Genomic DNA, 21,165 nt, shown 5'->3' on the forward strand with positions numbered 1-21,165 from the left:
CTGGGAGTGTTTGATGGGGACAGTGTCGAGGGAGCTTTACTCTGTATCTAACCCCGTGCTGTACCTGTCCTGGGAGTGTTTGATGGGGACAGTGTAGAGGGAGCTTTACTCTGTATCTAACCCCGTGCTGTACCTGTCCTGGGAGTGTTTGATGGGGACAGTGTAGAGGGAGCTTTACTCTGTGTCTAACCCCGTGCTGTACCTGTCCTGGGAGTGTTTGATGGGGACAGTGTAGAGGGAGCTTTACTCTGTATCTAACCCCGTGCTGTACCTGTCCTGGGAGTGTTTGATGGGGACAGTGTAGAGGGAGCTTTACTCTGTATCTAACCCCGTGCTGTACCTGTACTGGGAGTGTTTGATGGGGACAGTGTAGAGGGAACTTTACTCTGTATCTAACCCCGTGCTGTACCTGTACTGGGAGTGTTTGATGGGGACAGTGTAGAGGGAACTTTACTCTGTATCTAACCCCGTGCTGTACCTGTCCTGGGAGTGTTTGATGGGGACAGTGTAGAGAGAGCTTTACTCTGTATCTAACCCCATGCTGTACCTGTCCTGGGAGTGTTTCATGGGACAGTGTAGAGGGAGCTTTACTCTGTATCTAACCCCGTGCTGTACCTGTCCTGGGAGTGTTTGATGGGGACAGTGTCGAGGGAGCTTTACTCTGTATCTAACCCCGTGCTGTACCTGTCCTGGGAGTGTTTGATGGGGACAGTGTAGAGGGAGCTTTACTCTGTATCTAACCCCGTGCTGTACCTGTCCTGGGAGTGTTTGATGGGGACAGTGTAGAGGGAGCTTTACTCTGTGTCTAACCCCGTGCTGTACCTGTCCTGGGAGTGTTTGATGGGGACAGTGTAGAGGGAGCTTTACTCTGTATCTAACCCCGTGCTGTACCTGTCCTGGGAGTGTTTGATGGGGACAGTGTAGAGGGAGCTTTACTCTGTATCTAACACCGTGCTGTACCTGTCCTGGGAGTGTTTGATGGCGACAGTGTAGAGGGAGCTTTACTCTGTATCTAACCCCGTGCTGTACCTGTCCGGGGAGTGTTTGATGGGGACATGGTAGAGGGAGCTTTACTCTGTATCTAACCCCGTGCTGTACCTGTCCTGGGAGTGTTTGATGGGGACAGTGTAGAGGGGCTTTACTCTGTATCTAACCCTGTGCTGTACCTGTCCTGGGAGTGTTTGATGGGGACAGTGTAGAGGGAGCTTTACTCTGTATCTAACCCCGTGCTGTACCTGTCCTGGGAGTGTTTGATGAGGACAGTGTAGAGGGAGCTTTACTCTGTATCGAACCCCTTGCTGTACCTGATCTGGGAGTGTTAGATAGGGACAGTGTTGAGCGAGCTTTACTCTATATCTAAAAATGTGCTCTACCAGTTCTGGGAGTGTTTGATGGGGACAGTGTAGAGGGAGCTTTACTCTGTATCGAACCCAGTGCTGTACCTGTCCTGGGAGTGTTTGATGGGGACAGTGTAGAGGGAGCTTTACTCTGTATCTAACCCCGTGCTGTACCTGTCCTGGGAGTGTTTGATGGGGACAGTGTAGAGGGAGCTTTACTCTGTATCTAACCCCGTGCTGTACCCGTCCTGGGAGTGTTTGATGGGGACAGTGTAGAGGGAGCTTTACTCTGTATCTAACCCCGTGCTGTACCTGTCCTGGGAGTGTTTGATGGGGGACAGTGTAGAGGGAGCTTTACTCTGTATCTAACCCCGTGCTGTACCTGTCCTGGGAGTGTTTGATGGGGACAGTGTAGAGGGAGCTTTACTCTGTATCTAACCCCGTGCTGTACCTGTCCTGGGAGTGTTTGATGGGGACAGTGTAGAGGGAGCTTTACTCTGTATCTAACCCCGTGCTGTACCTGTCCTGGGAGTGTTTGATGGGGGACAGTGTAGAGGGAGCTTTACTCTGTATCTAACCCCGTGCGGTACCTGTCCTGGGAGTGTTTGATGGGGACAGTGTAGAGGGAGCTTTACTCTGTATCTAACCCCGTGCTGTACCTGTCCTGGGAGTGTTTGATGGGGGACAGTGTAGAGGGAGCTTTACTCTGTATCTAACCCCGTGCGGTACCTGTCCTGGGAGTGTTTGATGGGGACAGTGTAGAGGGAGCTTTACTCTGTATCTAACCCCGTGCTGTACCTGTCCTGGGAGTGTTTGATGGGGACAGTGTAGAGGGAGCTTTACTCTGTATCTAACCCCGTGCTGTACCTGTCCTGGGAGTGTTTGATGGGGGACAGTGTAGAGGGAGCTTTACTCTGTATCTAACCCCGTGCTGTACCTGTCCTGGGAGTGTTTGATGGGGACAGTGTAGAGGGAGCTTTACTCTGTATCTAACCCCGTGCTGTACCTGTCCTGGGAGTGTTTGATGGGGGACAGTGTAGAGGGAGCTTTACTCTGTATCTAACCCCGTGCTGTACCTGTCCTGGGAGTGTTTGATGGGGACAGTGCACAGGGAGCTTTCCTCTGTATCTAACCCCGTGCTGTACCTGTCCTGGGAGTGTTTGATGGGGACAGTGTAGAGGGAGCTTTACTCTGTATCTGACCCTGTGCTGTACCTGTCCTGGGAGTATTTGATGGGGACAGTGTAGAGGGAGCTTTACTCTGTATCTAACCCCGTGCTGTACCTGTACTGGGAGTGTTTGATGGAGACAGTGTAGAGGGAGCTTTACTCTGTGTCTAACCCCATGCTGTACCTCTCCTGGGAGTGTTTGATGGGGACAGTGTAGAGGGAGCTTTACTCTGTATCTAACCCCATGCTGTACCTGTCCTGGGAGTGTTTGATGGGGACAGTGTAGAGGGAGCTTTACTCTGTATCTAACCCCGTGCTGTACCTGCCCTGGGAGTGTTTGATGGGGACAGTGTAGAGGAAGCTTTACTCTGTATCTAACCCCGTGCTGTACCTGTACTGGGAGTGTTTGATGGGGACAGTGTAGAGGGAACTTTACTCTGTATCTAACCCCGTGCTGTACCTGTCCTGGGAGTGTTTGATGGGGACAGTGTAGAGAGAGCTTTACTCTGTATCTAACCCCATGCTGTACCTGTCCTGGGAGTGTTTCATGGGACAGTGTAGAGGGAGCTTTACTCTGTATCTAACCCCGTGCTGTACCTGTCCTGGGAGTGTTTGATGGGGACAGTGTCGAGGGAGCTTTACTCTGTATCTAACCCCGTGCTGTACCTGTCCTGGGAGTGTTTGATGGGGACAGTGTAGAGGGAGCTTTACTCTGTATCTAACCCCGTGCTGTACCTGTCCTGGGAGTGTTTGATGGGGACAGTGTAGAGGGAGCTTTACTCTGTGTCTAACCCCGTGCTGTACCTGTCCTGGGAGTGTTTGATGGGGACAGTGTAGAGGGAGCTTTACTCTGTATCTAACCCCGTGCTGTACCTGTCCTGGGAGTGTTTGATGGGGACAGTGTAGAGGGAGCTTTACTCTGTATCTAACCCCGTGCTGTACCTGTACTGGGAGTGTTTGATGGGGACAGTGTAGAGGGAACTTTACTCTGTATCTAACCCCGTGCTGTACCTGTACTGGGAGTGTTTGATGGGGACAGTGTAGAGGGAACTTTACTCTGTATCTAACCCCGTGCTGTACCTGTCCTGGGAGTGTTTGATGGGGACAGTGTAGAGAGAGCTTTACTCTGTATCTAACCCCATGCTGTACCTGTCCTGGGAGTGTTTCATGGGACAGTGTAGAGGGAGCTTTACTCTGTATCTAACCCCGTGCTGTACCTGTCCTGGGAGTGTTTGATGGGGACAGTGTCGAGGGAGCTTTACTCTGTATCTAACCCCGTGCTGTACCTGTCCTGGGAGTGTTTGATGGGGACAGTGTAGAGGGAGCTTTACTCTGTATCTAACCCCGTGCTGTACCTGTCCTGGGAGTGTTTGATGGGGACAGTGTAGAGGGAGCTTTACTCTGTGTCTAACCCCGTGCTGTACCTGTCCTGGGAGTGTTTGATGGGGACAGTGTAGAGGGAGCTTTACTCTGTATCTAACCCCGTGCTGTACCTGTCCTGGGAGTGTTTGATGGGGACAGTGTAGAGGGAGCTTTACTCTGTATCTAACACCGTGCTGTACCTGTCCTGGGAGTGTTTGATGGCGACAGTGTAGAGGGAGCTTTACTCTGTATCTAACCCCGTGCTGTACCTGTCCGGGGAGTGTTTGATGGGGACAGTGTAGAGGGAGCTTTACTCTGTATCTAACCCCGTGCTGTACCTGTCCTGGGAGTGTTTGATGGGGACAGTGTAGAGGGGCTTTACTCTGTATCTAACCCTGTGCTGTACCTGTCCTGGGAGTGTTTGATGGGGACAGTGTAGAGGGAGCTTTACTCTGTATCTAACCCCGTGCTGTACCTGTCCTGGGAGTGTTTGATGAGGACAGTGTAGAGGGAGCTTTACTCTGTATCGAACCCCTTGCTGTACCTGATCTGGGAGTGTTAGATAGGGACAGTGTTGAGCGAGCTTTACTCTATATCTAAAAATGTGCTCTACCAGTTCTGGGAGTGTTTGATGGGGACAGTGTAGAGGGAGCTTTACTCTGTATCGAACCCAGTGCTGTACCTGTCCTGGGAGTGTTTGATGGGGACAGTGTAGAGGGAGCTTTACTCTGTATCTAACCCCGTGCTGTACCTGTCCTGGGAGTGTTTGATGGGGACAGTGTAGAGGGAGCTTTACTCTGTATCTAACCCCGTGCTGTACCCGTCCTGGGAGTGTTTGATGGGGACAGTGTAGAGGGAGCTTTACTCTGTATCTAACCCCGTGCTGTACCTGTCCTGGGAGTGTTTGATGGGGGACAGTGTAGAGGGAGCTTTACTCTGTATCTAACCCCGTGCTGTACCTGTCCTGGGAGTGTTTGATGGGGACAGTGTAGAGGGAGCTTTACTCTGTATCTAACCCCGTGCTGTACCTGTCCTGGGAGTGTTTGATGGGGACAGTGTAGAGGGAGCTTTACTCTGTATCTAACCCCGTGCTGTACCTGTCCTGGGAGTGTTTGATGGGGGACAGTGTAGAGGGAGCTTTACTCTGTATCTAACCCCGTGCGGTACCTGTCCTGGGAGTGTTTGATGGGGACAGTGTAGAGGGAGCTTTACTCTGTATCTAACCCCGTGCTGTACCTGTCCTGGGAGTGTTTGATGGGGGACAGTGTAGAGGGAGCTTTACTCTGTATCTAACCCCGTGCGGTACCTGTCCTGGGAGTGTTTGATGGGGACAGTGTAGAGGGAGCTTTACTCTGTATCTAACCCCGTGCTGTACCTGTCCTGGGAGTGTTTGATGGGGACAGTGTAGAGGGAGCTTTACTCTGTATCTAACCCCGTGCTGTACCTGTCCTGGGAGTGTTTGATGGGGGACAGTGTAGAGGGAGCTTTACTCTGTATCTAACCCCGTGCTGTACCTGTCCTGGGAGTGTTTGATGGGGACAGTGTAGAGGGAGCTTTACTCTGTATCTAACCCCGTGCTGTACCTGTCCTGGGAGTGTTTGATGGGGGACAGTGTAGAGGGAGCTTTACTCTGTATCTAACCCCGTGCTGTACCTGTCCTGGGAGTGTTTGATGGGGACAGTGCACAGGGAGCTTTCCTCTGTATCTAACCCCGTGCTGTACCTGTCCTGGGAGTGTTTGATGGGGACAGTGTAGAGGGAGCTTTACTCTGTATCTAACCCCGTGCTGTACCTGTCCTGGGAGTGTTTGATGGGGACAGTGTGGAGGGAGCTTTACTCTGTATCTAACCCCGTGCTGTACCTGTCCTGAGAGTGTTTGATGGGGACAGTGTAGAGGGTGCTTTACTCTGTATCTAACCCCGTGCTGTACCTGTCCTGGGAGTGTTTGATGGGGACAGTGTAGAGGGGGCTTTACTCTGTATCTAACCCCCTGCTGTCCCTGTCCTGGGAGTGTTTGATGGTGACAGTGTAGAGGGTGCTTTACTCTGTATCTAACCCCGTGCTGTACCTGTCCTGGGAATGTTTGATGGGGACAGTGTAGAGCACAGTAGATAACAGGGACTGGTTTCTCCGAAAACGGCGCGAATCAGTCGGGCATCGCGCCGCCCCAAAGATGCGAAGTCTCCGCATCTTGAGGGGCCGAGCCCTCACCTTGAGGGGCTAGGCCTGCGCCGGACTGCTTTCCGCCCCGCCAGCTGGCGGGAAAGGACTTTGCCGGGCGGTGCACGCGCGGTAGCGCCAGCGGCCGCTGACGGCATCCCCGCACATGCGCAGTGGAGGGAGTCTCTTCCGCCTCTGCCCTGGTGGAGACCGTGGCGAAGGCGGAAGGAAAAGAGTGTCCCCACGGCAGAGGCCCGCCAGATCGTCCCGCGCCCCCCCCAGGACCCCGGAGCCCGCCCGCGCCGCCGTGTCCCGCTGTCCCAAAGGTGGTTCCATCCACGCCGGCTGGCGTGGGTGGACAGCGGCGGGACTTCAGCCCATCGCGGGCCGGAGAATCGCCGGGGGGGGGGGGGGGGGGGGGGGGGCGCCGACCGGCGCGGCGCGATTCCCGCCCCCGCCGAATCTCCGGTGGCGGAGAATTCGCGACACGGCGGGGGCAGGATTCACGCCAGCCCCCGGCGATTCCCCGACCCGGCGGGGGGGGTCGGAGAATCCCGCCCCAGATGTTTGATTCTGTTTTCCCAGCTGCTGCCTGGCAGTGCCTCTCTCTAACCGGGAGGTTTGTGTGGGTTTTCCTGTCACAAGGACTGACTGCACTGTTTTAATCCCCTGCCCCAGGTTACACTGCGTTCAATGGCGTGGACTTTGAAGGCACATTCCATGTGAATACTGTGACGGACGATGACTACGCTGGGTTCATCTTTGGCTATCAGGACTCCTCCAGCTTCTACGTGGTGATGTGGAAACAAACTGAGCAGACGTACTGGCAGGCCACGCCCTTCCGTGCCGTAGCCGAACCTGGCCTTCAGCTCAAGGTGACGTGAGAAACAGGCTTGACCCTGCCCAATGAGCTGTAAACGTCAGCCCTGGTTCCTGCTCCTGAGCACTATCCCGTCCCGTCTTGGTGGGAAATGTGTGGGTTGATGACTGAACAATGCTTTTTCCAAACATTCGATGGAGATTGATTTTTATTTTTTTGGATTTGATTTATTGTCACATGTATTAGTTACAGCGAAAAGTATTGTTTCTTGCATGCTGTACAGACAATGCGCACCGTACATAGGGAAGGAAGGAGAGACTGCAGAATATAATGTTACAGTTATAGCAAGGTGTAGAGAAAAGATCAACTTAATACGAGGTAGGTCCATTCAAATGTCTGATGGCCGTCGGGAAGAAGCTGTTCTCGAGTCGGTTGGTACGTGACCTCAAACTTTGGTATCTTTTTCCTGACGGAAAGAGAGTCTGTCCGGGGTGCGTGGGGTCCTTAATTATGCTGCCTGCCTTTCCGAGGCAGCGGGAATTGTAGACAGAGTCAATGGATGGGAGGCTGGTTTGCCTGAGGGATTGGGCTACATTCACCACCTTTTGTAGTTTCCTGCAGTCTTGGGCAGAGCAGGCTCCGTACCAGGCTGTGATACAACCAGAAAGAATGCTTTCTGTGGAGCATCTGTAGAAGGTGGTGAGAGTCCATAAAATTGTCCATAAGACCATCAGACATTGGAGCAGAATTAGGCCACTCGGCCCATCGAGTCTGCTCCGCCATGCAATCATGGCTGATATTTTCTCATCCCCTTAACTCTGATCCCTTATTAATCAGGAACCTATCGATCTCTGTCTCAAAGACACTCGGTGATTTGGCCTCCACAGCCTTCTGCGGCAAAGAGTTCCACAGAGTCACCACCCTCTGGCTGGAGAAATTCCTCCTCATCTCTGTTTTAAAGGATCGTCCCTTCAGTCTGAGATGGTGTCCTCTGCTTCTAGTTTTTCCTACAAGTGGAAACATCCTCTCCACGTCCACTCTATCCAGGCCTCGCAGTATCCTGTAAGTTTCAATAAGATCCCCCCCTTCATCCTTCTAAACTCCAACGAGTACAGACCCAGAGTCCTCGACCGTTCCTCGTACGACAAGCTCTTCATTCCAGGGATCGTTCTTGCGAACCTCCTCTGGACCCTTTCCAAGGCCAGCACATCCTTCCTTAGATACGGGGCCCAAAACTGCTCACAATACTCCAAATGGGGTCTGACCAGAGCCTTAAACAGCCTCAGAATGTCCCTCCACAAGGCCCTGATTCGAGCCGCTTGGGGTGCAAGGATCCATGTTCCAGGATAAAAGCAAATGACTGCTGGTGCAGAAAAAGCTGCGCGATCTGAGCAGGGCTGACAGCGTCTGTCAGAGCTCAGGCAGTCTGGGAAGAGGATGAGATTTATACTGTTGTGGGTTAGGAGGAGGGGCGGTACATGGTGTAGTGGGGCTGGATAGTGGCCGGCGACAGGTGGAGATTGACAAAGATGCCTTGGACAGAAAGGCAAAGGGAGTGGAAATGTGGGTGATGATGGCTGAGAAAGTTGCTGTCGGGGCACATTGAGAGATCAGAGTGTGGAGTGTGTTAATGCACAGGGGCCAGTCGGTCAAAGGACAACTCGGACCAGGAAAGAGACCAGTGGGATGGGCTGGGGGTGGAGGGGGCGGGTGGGGTGGGGTGGGGGTGGGGGTGGGGGGGGGTAAACGACACATGCTGACGGAAAAACAAATGGAGGGGATTTTTAGAAGGTGGCGCAGTAGCACAGTGGTTAGCACCGTCCCTTCACAGCGCCAGGGTCCCGGGTTCGATTCCCCGCTGGGTCACTGTCTGTGCGGAGTCTGCACGTTCTCCCCGTGTCTGCGTGGGTTTCCTCCGGGTGCTCCGGTTTCCTCCTACAGTCCAAAGATGTGCAGGTTAGGTGGATTGGCCATGATAAATTGCCCTCAGTGTCCAAAAATGTTAGGTGGGGATAGGGCGGGGATGGGGTGGAGGCTTGGGGCTTAAGTAGGGTGCTCTTTCCAAGGGCCGGTGCAGACTCGATGGCTTGAATAGACAGTCTAAACATTATGTTGGCAATGACGACACCTGGCTCAGGTTCCTAACTTGCGTTTGGTTCCATTTTGGGTCCCGAACAGGCTGTGAAATCGAGGACTGGGCCAGGAGAGCACCTGAGGAATGCGCTGTGGAATACTGGCACCACACACGACCAGGTCACGCTGCTGTGGAAAGATCCCCGGGACGTGGGCTGGAAGGACAAGACCTCTTACAGGTGGCAGCTGATGCACAGGCCACAGGTCGGCTACATCAGGTGAGCTGTAAGATGCCATATGGAATGCTGATGAGTCGCAGGAATGTCCACGTACACGCGCTGAGCCACGTATAAATGAACCTTGTATTCATGTTGCACCTTTACACTGGGCAGTACCCCTACAGGAATATTATCAAGCAGAATTAGACACTGGGAGGGATACCACCCCCAGTGTATTATTTGGGAACAGTCGCCATTGGCGATGTCTGTGGCGTTTTATGCGCCCTACACACTGCTGCCGGGGAACACACCACGGGGGGGGGGGGGTCACTATTGCTGGGACCGGGGCAGATGAGCTTTAGATTTTAAGGACCGTGTTATTTATTTATTTACTTATTTATTCAAAATTTAGAGGGCCCAATTCTTTCATTTTTCCCAATGAAGGGGCAATTTAGCGCGGCCAATCCACCTACCCCGCACATCTTTGGGTTGTGGGGGTGAGACCCACGCAGACACGGGGAGAATGTGCAAACTCCACACGGACAGTGACCCAGAGCCGGGATTGAACCTGGGACCTCGGCGCTGTGAGGCAGCAGTGCTGACCCACTGCGCCATCGTGCTGCCCTCAGATCCCTGAAAGTTGCCACCCAGGTTGATAGGGTTGTTAAGAAGGCGTACGGTGTGTTGGCCTTCATTAACAGGGGGATTGAGTTCAGTCCCAGCACTGAACCCTGCGGAACACCACTGGTCACAGCCCTCCAATCAGAAAAGCATCCTTCCATTGCTACTCTCTGCCTTCTATGGCCTAGCCAGTTCTGTATCCACCTTGCCAGCTCACCCCTGATCCCGTGTGACTTCACCTTTTGTACCAGTCTGCCATGAGGGACCTTGTCAAAGGCCTTACTGAAGTCCATATAGACAACATCCACTGCCCTACCTGCATCAATCATCTTTGTGACCTCCTTGAAAAACTCTATCAAGTTAGTGAGACACGACCTCCCCTTCATAAAACCATGCTGCTATAGATTTACCCAGAAGTAGCTGTTTCCAGTCTCCTTTGACCAGACCCTGCCTTATTTTAATAAAATCAGCCTTTCCCTCATCCACAACCCTTTTTTTCCCAAACATCTTTTTCCTTTTCCATGACAAATTTAAAACGTACTTTGTTGTGATCGCTATCACTAAAATGCTCCCCCGCTGCTACCTCAAACACCTGTCCAGCTTTGTTCCCCAGCACGGTAGCACAAGTGGCTAGCACTGTGGCTTCACAGCGCCAGGGTCCCAGGTTCGATTCCCCGCTGGGTCACTGTCTGTGCGGAGTCTGCACTTTCTCCCCGTGCCTGCGTGGGTTTCCTCCGGGTGCTCCGGTTTCCTCCCACAGTCCAAAGACGTGCAGGTTAGGTGGATTGGCCGCGATAAATTGCCCTTAGTGTCCAAAAAGGTTAGGAGGGTTTATTGGGTTACGGGGATAGGGTGGAAGTGAGGGCTTAATGTGGGTCGGTGCAGACTCGATGGGCCGAATGGCCTCCTTCTGCACTGTATGTTCTATGCTCTGACCACGTCCAGCACCGACCATCCCTTGTTAGACCTTCAACATGTTGACCTAAAAAGCTCTCTTGAATACATTTCAAGAAATCTACTCCCTCTAAACACTTTACAGTGTGACTATCCCAATTGACATTGGGAAAGCGAAAGTCCCCTAATATAAATCAATTACCTCCGTGAATTGCCTACATATCTGCTCCTCTAATTCTGCTGACTGGGGGTCTATAATAGACCCCCAGCAATGTGACTGCCCCTTTTTTATTCCGAAGCTCTACTCACAAAACCTCATTCGAAGACCATTCCAAGATATCGCCCCTCCTCGCTGCAGAAACAGACTCCTGAATTAATAATTCAACAATAATGTTGGGCACGTAATGGCAGGAATCTGGGAGGGGGTGTCAGTAGAAGGTAACAGTTGTGATATCCACCCAGAGTTGACAAACCCTATTAGGCGCCCAATTGGAGAAGACGGCCGTCACGAACTAGAGACTTTTGTTTCAATGTCACTTATTTTCTCTTCCATAAACTTAAGAATATTTTCTTCCCCACTGAAGGGGCCAATCCACCTACCCTGCACAATAGGTGCGGCACCATGGCACAGTGGTTAGCACTGCTGCTTCACAGCGCCAGGGTCCCAGGTTCGATTCCCGGCTCGGGTCACTGTCTGTGCGGAGTCTGCACGTCCTCCCCGTGTCTGCGTGGGTTTCCACCGGGCGCTCCGGTTTCCTCCCACAAGTCCCGAAAGATGTGCTGTTGGGTGAATTGGACATTCTGAATTCTCCCTCTGTGTACCCGAACAGGCGCCGGGATGTGGCGACTAGGGGATCTTCACAGTAACTTCACTGCAGCGTTAATGTAAGCCTACTGGTGACAATAATAAAGATTATTATAAATTCAGTGATCTTTGGGTTGTGGGGGGTGAGACCCACGCAGACACGGGGAGAATGTGCAAACTCCACACGGACAGTGACCCGGGGTCGACCCCGGGTCCTCGGCGCCGTGAGGCAGCGGTGCTAACCACTGCGCCGCCGTGCCTCTCAAGGGGGGGGGGGGGTTCTAGAAGCGAGAGGCTGGGCGAGCGGTCGCCTCTTGTCTATTTTTGTCGGCATTTGCACTGCGGCTGCCAGCCACCAGGGGGAGGTATGGTCACCAGGAATGTCACACGTACCCCCCCCCCACCACCCCCAGCCAAACATGAAGCGTCCCTTACTTAATTTCATAAAGAGCCGATCACCTTGTGCGTTGGCCAGCCTGCGACAGGTTTGTATTTTCCTGTTAAAGAATCTATGAAAACCGTGGATGGTTTGAAGGTTGAGTGAAATTGGCCGATGCTCTCTTTCCCTGGGGGCCAGAAGCAGCCCCCGTTCTCGCTGGCGGGAGGGGTGGTGTTTTTGTCATTCTGGTGATTGCTGAACGCGTCCTCCAGATAAACACACAACCCCCCCCCCCACCCCCCCCCCCTCTGGTTACGCAGTTCCTTTCCCACGGCAACAGCTCCCCCCCCCATTGTCAGGTAAATCTCCAGGCGGAGGCTGAGGGGCTCAAGTTACTGTTTGTAATCCGGGAACTGCACTCATCCGACCAGCACGATCCCAGCTCTCCGCAGCTCCACCTCCCTTTCTCAGCTTCACTCCATCCATTATATACAGAGGCACAGCGAGGAGACAGGGGCACAGCGAGGAGACAGGGGCACAGCGAGGAGACAGGGACACAGCGAGGAGACAGAGACACAGCGAGGAGACAGAGACACAGCGAGGAGACAGGGGCACAGCGAGGAGACAGAGACACAGCGAGGAGACAGAGACACAGCGAGGAGACAGGGACACAGCGAGGAGACAGGGACACAGCGAGGAGACAGGGACACAGCGAGGAGACAGGGACACAGCGAGGAGACAGAGACACAGCGAGGAGACAGGGACACAGCGAGGAGACAGGGACACAGCGAGGAGACAGGGACACAGCGAGGAGACAGGGACACAGCGAGGAGACAGAGACACAGCGAGGAGACAGGGGCACAGCGAGGAGACAGGATCACAGCGAGGAGACAGGGACACAGCGAGGAGACAGAGGCACAGCGAGGAGACAGGGGCACAGCGAGGAGACAGGGACACAGCGAGGAGACAGGGACACAGCGAGGAGACAGGGACACAGCGAGGAGACAGGGACACAGCGAGGAGACAGGGACACAGCGAGGAGACAGAGACACAGCGAGGAGACAGAGACACAGCGAGGAGACAGGGACACAGCGAGGAGACAGGGGCACAGCGAGGAGACAGGGGCACAGCGAGGAGACAGGGGCACAGCGAGGAGACAGGGGCACAGCGAGGAGACAGGGGCACAGCGAGGAGACAGAGACACAGCGAGGAGACAGGGGCACAGCGAGGAGACAGGGGCACAGCGAGGAGACAGGGACACAGCGAGGAGACAGGGGCACAGCGAGGAGACAGGGGCACAGCGAGGAGACAGGGGCACAGCGAGGAGACAGGGGCACAGCGAGGAGACAGGGACACAGCGAGGAGACAGGGACACAGCGAGGAGACAGAGACACAGCGAGGAGACAGGGACACAGCGAGGAGACAGAGACACAGCGAGGAGACAGGGACACAGCGAGGAGACAGGGACACAGCGAGGAGACAGGGACACAGCGAGGAGACAGGGACACAGCGAGGAGACAGGGGCACAGCGAGGAGACAGGGACACAGCGAGGAGACAGGGACACAGCGAGGAGACAGGGACACAGCGAGGAGACAGAGACACAGCGAGGAGACAGGGACACAGCGAGGAGACAGGGACACAGCGAGGAGACAGACACAGCGAGGAGACAGAGACACAGCGAGGAGACAGAGACACAGCGAGGAGACAGAGACACAGCGAGGAGACAGAGACACAGCGAGGAGACAGAGACACAGCGAGGAGACAGAGACACAGCGAGGAGACAGGGGCACAGCGAGGAGACAGAGACACAGCGAGGAGACAGAGACACAGCGAGGAGACAGAGACACAGCGAGGAGACAGGGACACAGCGAGGAGACAGGGGCACAGCAAGAGGGAGAGAACCAGTGAGAGGGAGAGAGAGAACCACTTCCAGGTTGAAAGGTAGCCACACACACACACACACACACACACACACACACACACACACACCCCGTGCAAGAGACAGTACTGAGCTGAGCTTTCAATGTCGACTGGTTGAGAGATTTAATCATCTTTATTGTCACAAGTAGGCTTCACATTAACACTGCAATGAAGTTACTGTGAAAATTCCCTGATCACCGCATCCTGGCGCCTGTTCGGGGACACAGAGGGAGAATTCAGAATGTTCAATTCACCCAACAGCGCGTCTTTCGGGACTTGTGGGAGGAAACCGGAGCACCCGGAGGAAACCCACGCAGACACGGGGAGGACGTGCAGACTCCGCACAGACAGTGACCCGAGCCGTGAACCGAACCCTGGAGCTGTGAAGCAACAGTGCTAACCACTGTGCTACCGTGCCGCCCAGTATTTGGTACTGAGTGTGAATGGGTCTCTCTTCTGGCCAGTGTATACTGCCCGAGAATGTGATTCCCCCATATCGGAGGCGAATATCGCTGTGCGGAGTCTGCACATCCTCCCCGTGTGTGCGTGGGTTTCCTCCGGGTGCTCCGGTTTCCTCCCACAGTCCAAAGATGTGCGGGTTAGGTGGATTGGCCGTGCTACATTGCCCCTTAGTGTCTCGGGTTGTGCAGGTTGGGTGTGGTTCCGGGGATAGGGCGGGGAGCGGGCCTCGATATGGGTCCTCTTTCGCAGGTCGGCTACGGTTTGGCTTAGCAGACTCGATGGGCCGAATGTAGGGATTGTATGAATTATAGAATGGAGGAGGTTATTCAGCCTATTGTTTGTCTGAAGGGCACCTCGTCATCCCCACCACCCTGCCCTTTCCCCGGTTTAATCTTGTGATCCTGGTCCGCCCCGCCCCACCCCGCCCCTTCCTAACGCCCCCGAACACTCCCGTTTCTGCTCTAATTTACGCGTCATCGCGCTCCTTCGCCATCTTAGTGAAGCCATCCAGTGGGATGAATATCTGATTACTCTGCTGCCCTCCGACCTGTACACTGAACTTAATAAACCGCCGATCTGAGATGCAGCATTGTCTTCACAGCGAGGGGTGTCTGTCCGAAGGGAAGGGGTCAGGTTGAAAGGTTACACAGCTAAACGGGCAGAACCCACCTTGCAGGTGACTGACCTGCTGGGCATTTCCAGATCTCTGGAGACTGCCCACGTGGCTGATGGCACCTGGTTGGGTGCGGACAGCAGTTTCACGACTGCGCCATCTTAACGGGCTTCCAAAACGCTTGGGGGCAGAGAGGAATATTTACCTCAATTAAAAAGCAGTTTCTTTGTTCCCTCTCAGAGTTAAACTGTACGAAGGACCTCATCTTGTGGCCGACTCGGGCGTCACAATCGACACGACGATGCGAGGAGGCCGCCTTGGTGCCTTCTGCTTCTCCCAAGAGAACATTATTTGGTCCAACCTACGCTACAGGTGTAACGGTGAGTAGAGCATCGTACCGCCAGTAACCCAGGGGCTCCGGCACTATTTACTGGCAAAAGGAAGGGGATAGAGACGTGCCTGATACTTCCACTCACTGATCTTTCCTCTGCGCTTCTCTCACAGACACAATTCCCGACGACTTTGAACCGTTCCGGAAGTTGCTGCAACTTGGCCTGTGAGGGCGTTGAGGATGTTCGCACCGCAGAGCGGCCTTGGGAGACACTGTCGGACATTTCCAGAACGAGTGAATTGGGCCCGATCGCAACGAGAGAGAATTTTTAAAAACTCCACACACCCCCCAAAAAAAATAAAAAAATAGAAAAGAACATAATAAAACTGTCCGGGAGTGTTAATGTCAAAGTAAACATTGTCCCTGGGTCACTCCAGGGGGGTTGGGAATTACAAGGAGTGACTGTGAAGAGTTGGGGGGGGGTTTAATAATAATAATCTTCATTATTGTCACGAGTAGGCTTACATTAACACTGCAATGAAGTTACTGTGAAAAGCCCCTAGTCACCACACTCCGGCGCCTGTTCGGGTACACAGAGGGAGAATTCAGAATGTCCAGTCCACCTAACAGCACCTCTTTCGGGACTTGTGGGAGGAAACCGGAGCGCCCGGAGGAAACCCACGCACACACGGGGAGAACGTGCAGACTCCGCACAGACAGTGACCCGAGCCGGGAATCGAACCCGGGACCCTGGCGCTGTGAAGCAGCAGTGCTAACCACCGTGCAGCCCACCCAGCAACCCTACCTAACTTTTGGACATGGGGCAATTGAGGGTGACCACTCCACCCAGGCCGCACATCTTTGAGACGGCTATGCCATTGAGGAAGATCAGGGCTGATCTGGTTGTAACGTCAACCCCACATTCCTGCCCCCCCCCCCCGCCATCCTCCCAAGGAGTTACTGCAAAGGGTCAGTTTGTTATTGCGCCTGAATGATTTTGCATGGTTTCCGAATAGATGTTTTCTTTCTCTACCCCTCCCTCACGTCAGAGGTACCAGATTGACAGGGTTCCTCCCCTCACATTGGCCCACCGTCTTTGTGCCAGACCACGTCCTCTGTATCAGCCTCTCTGGGGTAAGCAGCTCTTGCCTGTCACTGTTTCACTCGCTCCAGCCAGACATCTTTCATTTACAGTTTTTGATTTTCTAAGTAGGGCGAGCAGCAGGTATTAGCACATCGGTCATGTCCCTCCCCTTCTCGATGCCTTGGCGCTGTGCACGCATTAATGCACCTCAGTCAGCCTTAGCCCAAGCCTCCTCCTCCTCCTCCAGCCTCTCTCCTGTCTCCACTTAAGGTCTCTCCGAAGCTCACCTTGTCCGTGAAACCCCCGACCCGCTGGCTTGATTCCCTTGACCCTGCTCTCACAGCCGCTGACCACCTAACTCCCTCTCTGGGCACCATCTGATGGACACTGAAAATGGTTCTCGGGGCGGCACGGTGGCGCAGTGGGTTAGCACTGCTGCCTCACGGCGCCGAGGTCCTGGGTTCGATCCCGGCTCTGGGTCACTGTCCGTGTGGAGTTTGCACATTCTCCCCGTGTCTGCGTGGGTTTCACCCCCACAACCCAAAGATGTGCAGGGTAGGTGGATTGGCCGCGCTAAATTGCCCCTTCATTGGAAAAAACAATAATTGGGTACGCTAAAAAAAAAATTTTAATTTCCCAAAAATAAACAATTGGGTCCTCCGAATGTATAAAAGAAAAAATACATATAAGTTGTTGTCAGTACTGAATCTCAGACTGCAAGTCCAGGAAATGGTACTACTGTGCGGTTAAAGGTCTGGCACAGTTGTTATTCTCCGATTCCTCGCATACACTCACTCTGCTTTGACAGAGAGCCATCCAGACTCAAAACGTTAGCTCGCCCCACGGGTGCTGTCCGGCTTTCTGGGGACTCCAGCATTTTCCGGTTTCCTTTCGGGTTCGAGCAGTCGCGGTCATTTGCTTTTCACTTCTTTTGTCCCTCGCCGTGACCAAACCGTGACAGCATTCACCCACAGATTGGGGGGGGGGAGAGGGGTGGAGGGGGGAGGAGGGAACACAGATTGGCCACGTGCAGACCGGGCTTAAACCTGTATGCCGGGTCGGTGGGTGTTTCTCTGGCCCGCGTCACCAATTCCGGGACGCTTGTAAGGAAAGAACTCAATGCATATTACAGCCCTCCCGACCTTGGAACGGAAGGACGCCCTCGATACGCCAGGGGGGCACAGCTGGTCTCAACTCCTGCCTCGCTGCGGGCAAATCGAGCAGACTGGGAGGCCGGGACGAGTGCAATATTGGAACAAAGTGAGACAACACTGCACCTCGTCCCGCACCAGCCAGTCAACTGGAGTGACGAGGAGTTTCTTCATCGGGATTCTGCGACCCTGTCGCCTCAACCTGGAGGAGGTAATGGCAGGAATTAAAACAAGGAAGCAGGAGAGGGGAAGGAAGGAGTCTGACGAGCCGAGCATTACGCTCCAAGATAACGCGGAATTGAAACAAGTCACAGGAGCAGTGTTCAACACCCGTTAGCCTATTTTGCAAAGTTACATTTCCAAAGCACAGCACAATATTTTTAAATTATTTTTTCAAGAGCTGATTCATTTTCATTGATTTTGATCTTTACAAGAATATTGTAAATTCTGTTCCAGCTCGGAGATCCTGTTAAGAAGCAGGACGGAGCCGCGATGTCCCAGAGTATATTATAGTGCAGTCATTTTCTAATACAGGCAACAGAACAGTATTGGGAGAAGATGCAGACCTTGCCCAGTTCAAATCTATCACTATGGTCATCGGATTTACCAGATTAATTTTACCGTGTGGGCCCCTGGATTCATCTCTGAGAGAATTCCGGGATTAATCTCTGTGAGGATTCCGGGATTAATCACTGTGAGGATTCCAGGATTAATCCCTGTGTGGACCCCGGGATTAATTTCTGTGAGGATTCCGGGATTAATCTCAGTGAGGATTCCGGGATTAATCTCTGTGAGGATTCCAGGATTTATCTCTGTGAAGATTCCGGGATTGATCTCTGAGAGAATTCCGGGATTAATCTCTGTGAGGATTCCTGGATTAACCTCTGTGCGTATTCCGGGATTAATCTCTGTGAGGATTCCAGGATTAATCTCTGTGAGAATTCCGGATTAACCTCTGTGAGAATTCTGGGATTAATCTGTGTGAGGATTCCGGGATTAATCTCTGTGAGGATTCCGGGATTAATCTCTGTGAGAATTCCGGATTAACCTCTGTGAGAATTCTGGGATTAATCTCTGTGAGGATTCTGGGATTAATCTCTGTGAGGATTCCGGGATGAATCTCTGTGAGGATCCCGGGATTCATCTCTGTGAGGATTCCAGGATTAATATCTGTGAGGATCCCGGGATTAATATCTGTGAGAATTCCGGGATTAATCTCTGTGAGGATTCCGGGATTAATTTCTGTGAGAATTCTGGGATTAATCTCTGTGAGGATTCTGGGATTAATCTCTGTGAGGATTCCGGGATGAATCTCTGTGAGGATCCCGGGATTCATCTCTGTGAGGATTCCAGGATTAATATCTGTGAGGATCCCGGGATTAATATCTGTGAGAATTCCGGGATTAATCTCTGTGAGGATTCCGGAATTAATTTCTGTGAGGATTCCTGGATTAATCTGTGTGGGGATTCTGGGATTAATCTCAGTGAGGATTCTGGGATTAATCTGTGTGAGGATTCCAGGATTAATTTCTGTGAGGATTCCTGGATTAATCTGTGTGGGGATTCTGGGATTAATCTCAGTGAGGATTCTGGGATTAATCTGTGTGAGGATTCCAGGATTAATTTCTGTGAGGATTCCTGGATTAATCTGTGTGGGGATTCTGGGATTAATCTCAGTGAGGATTCTGGGATTAATCTGTGTGAGGATTCCGGGATTAATTTCTGTGAGGATTCCGGGATTAATCTGTGTGAGGATTCCGGGATTAATCTCTGTGGGGATTCCGGGATTAATCTCAGTGAGGATTCCGGGATTAATATGTGAGGATTCCAGGATTAATCTGTGTGAGGATTCCGGGATTAATCTCTGAGGATTTCGGGATTAATCTGTGTGCGGATTCCGGGATTAATCTGTGTGAGGATTCCGGGATTAATCTGTGTGAGGATTCCCGGATTAATCTCTGAGGATTCCGGGATTAATCTCTGTGAGGATCCCGGGATTAATCTCTGTGAGAATTCCGGGATTAATCTGTGTGACGATTCCGGGATTAATCTCTGTGCTGATCCCGGGATTAATCTCTGAGGATTCCGGGTTTAATCTCTGTGTGGATCCCGGGATTAATCTCTGTGAGGATCCCAGGATTAATCTCTGTGAGGATCCCGGGATTAATCTGTGTGAGGATTCCGGGATTAATCTCTGTGAGGATTTCGGGATTAATCTGTGTGCGGATTCCGGGATTAATCTGTGTGAGGATTCCGGGATTAATCTGTGTGAGGATTCCCGGATTAATCTCTGCGGATTCCGGGATTAATCTCTGTGAGGATCCCGGGATTAATCTCTGTGCTGAGCCCGGGATTAATTTCACCGTTGTATTTTCCAGATATAAGGACAAATGTCTTTCCCGCTGAGAGATTTCGAGTTGATTTGGCTCCTGACTGATTGACTGTTTTTCGGTTGTTGGAGGTCAGGGGTATTTGAATGAAGATTGATTCCTGTTTCCAATTCTTCCCGATGTAAACGCGGAGCGACGGCGGCGGTGCCAGTTCCAATTTCCTTCCCCCCACCCCAGTCGGTGAACAGGCTGAGTTTCTTCCCAGGGCACAAGAAAACAAACATTAGTTAATGAATAACTGCGGCTCTGGGAGTTGTCCCGGCGACGGGCTCCTAGCAACACGGCGAAACCAGCTCAATGGAGGGAGAGAGCCAGAAAGAAGAGGGGGATGGAGAAAATGATTAAAAGGAAGGGAGGGAGAAATAGAGAGCAGAGGAAGGGGGGGGAAAGTTTATGGAAAGTTTACTCTCAAGGGCAAAGTAAATTCTACCATTCTGGAAACCACGGCCACAGGATGGTGCAGCTTAACTTCGAATCGCATTAGCAAAGCTTTTTTTTTGTTGTTTTGCAATTGAATAATTTGTCTCGAAACCGATTCGCTCCCACTCAAGTTACAAACCTGTTTTTTAAAAAAGTCTTCCTTCTCCCTCCCGCGGGATTTACTCCGTGTTGGCTTCTGTGCTCCACCACTTTGCGGCTCTGTGCAAATCACACTTGGGTCTAAATGAGTCTCTCCTACTTAATCCCGCCCTTTTCCCTCTCACACCAACCAAAGACAGGGCCCAGCTCACTGGGGCACGTCCTGCCACTTAAAGGTGCCCTGCCCGGGTTAAAGAGGGCGCCTCCGCACCTTTGCGGTCGGGGGAATCGACCCTTTGGGAGTGACAAGCTTCTCACTTGTTTCAATTCAGGACATTGATCATTTCTCAGGGCGAGGGGCAATGACGCCACGATGTGGCTGTCGGTCAGCAGCTATCCAGGGCGGGGCTGGAGAGGTTCCCCGTCATTGAGATGGACCCAAATGGGCGGCGCAGTGGTTAGCACTGCTGCCTCACGGCGCCGAGGTCCCGGGTTCGATCCCGGCCCCGGGTCACTGTCCGTGTGGAGTTTGCACATTCTCCCCGTGTCTGCGTGGGTTTCACCCCCACAACCCAAAGACGTGCAGGGTAGGTGGATTGGCCGCGCTAAATTGCCCCTTAAAGTAAATTTAGAGTACCCAAATCATTTCTCCAATTAAGGGGTGTGGCCACATCTTTGGGTTGTGGGGGTGAGACCCACGCGCAGACGCGAGGAGAACGTGGAAAGCACACGGGCAGTGACCCAGAGGGAACACCTCCTCCGCCAACTCAGGGAGGTCTCTGGCTTTGCGACTGACCAAAATGGAGAAGGTACCAAACGTATCAGGAGACTGTGTGATAAGCGCAGAGGTGAACCCGA

The 21,165-nt window shown here is 52.8% G+C and overlaps 1 protein-coding gene and 1 long non-coding RNA gene across 3 annotated transcripts in view; one reads left to right on the forward strand and one right to left on the reverse strand.

Moving 5' to 3' along the window:
* LOC140403025 (thrombospondin-3-like) overlaps positions 1-15,549 on the forward strand; it is a 91,234-nt gene extending 75,685 nt beyond the window's left edge. For both annotated transcript variants that reach the window (XM_072490688.1, XM_072490689.1), the window contains exons 20-23: positions 6,705-6,901; positions 9,025-9,197; positions 15,073-15,212; positions 15,337-15,549. In XM_072490688.1, coding sequence (XP_072346789.1) covers positions 6,705-6,901; positions 9,025-9,197; positions 15,073-15,212; positions 15,337-15,392 — 566 coding nt within the window. In that variant the 3' untranslated portion in view covers positions 15,393-15,549. The remainder of the gene's footprint in view (positions 1-6,704; positions 6,902-9,024; positions 9,198-15,072; positions 15,213-15,336) is intronic.
* Positions 15,550-16,857: 1,308 nt separating this feature from the next.
* LOC140403080 (uncharacterized) lies at positions 16,858-20,453 on the reverse strand. The gene is made up of 2 exons (XR_011938246.1): positions 20,348-20,453; positions 16,858-17,600 (listed from the first exon to the last, which is right to left on the reverse strand). It is a non-coding gene; the product is annotated as an uncharacterized lncRNA (long non-coding RNA).
* Between the last annotated feature and the right edge of the window lie 712 nt (positions 20,454-21,165).

This window comes from Scyliorhinus torazame, chromosome 26 (genome assembly GCF_047496885.1).
Source record: "Scyliorhinus torazame isolate Kashiwa2021f chromosome 26, sScyTor2.1, whole genome shotgun sequence".
NCBI classification, from domain to species: domain Eukaryota; kingdom Metazoa; phylum Chordata; class Chondrichthyes; order Carcharhiniformes; family Scyliorhinidae; genus Scyliorhinus; species Scyliorhinus torazame.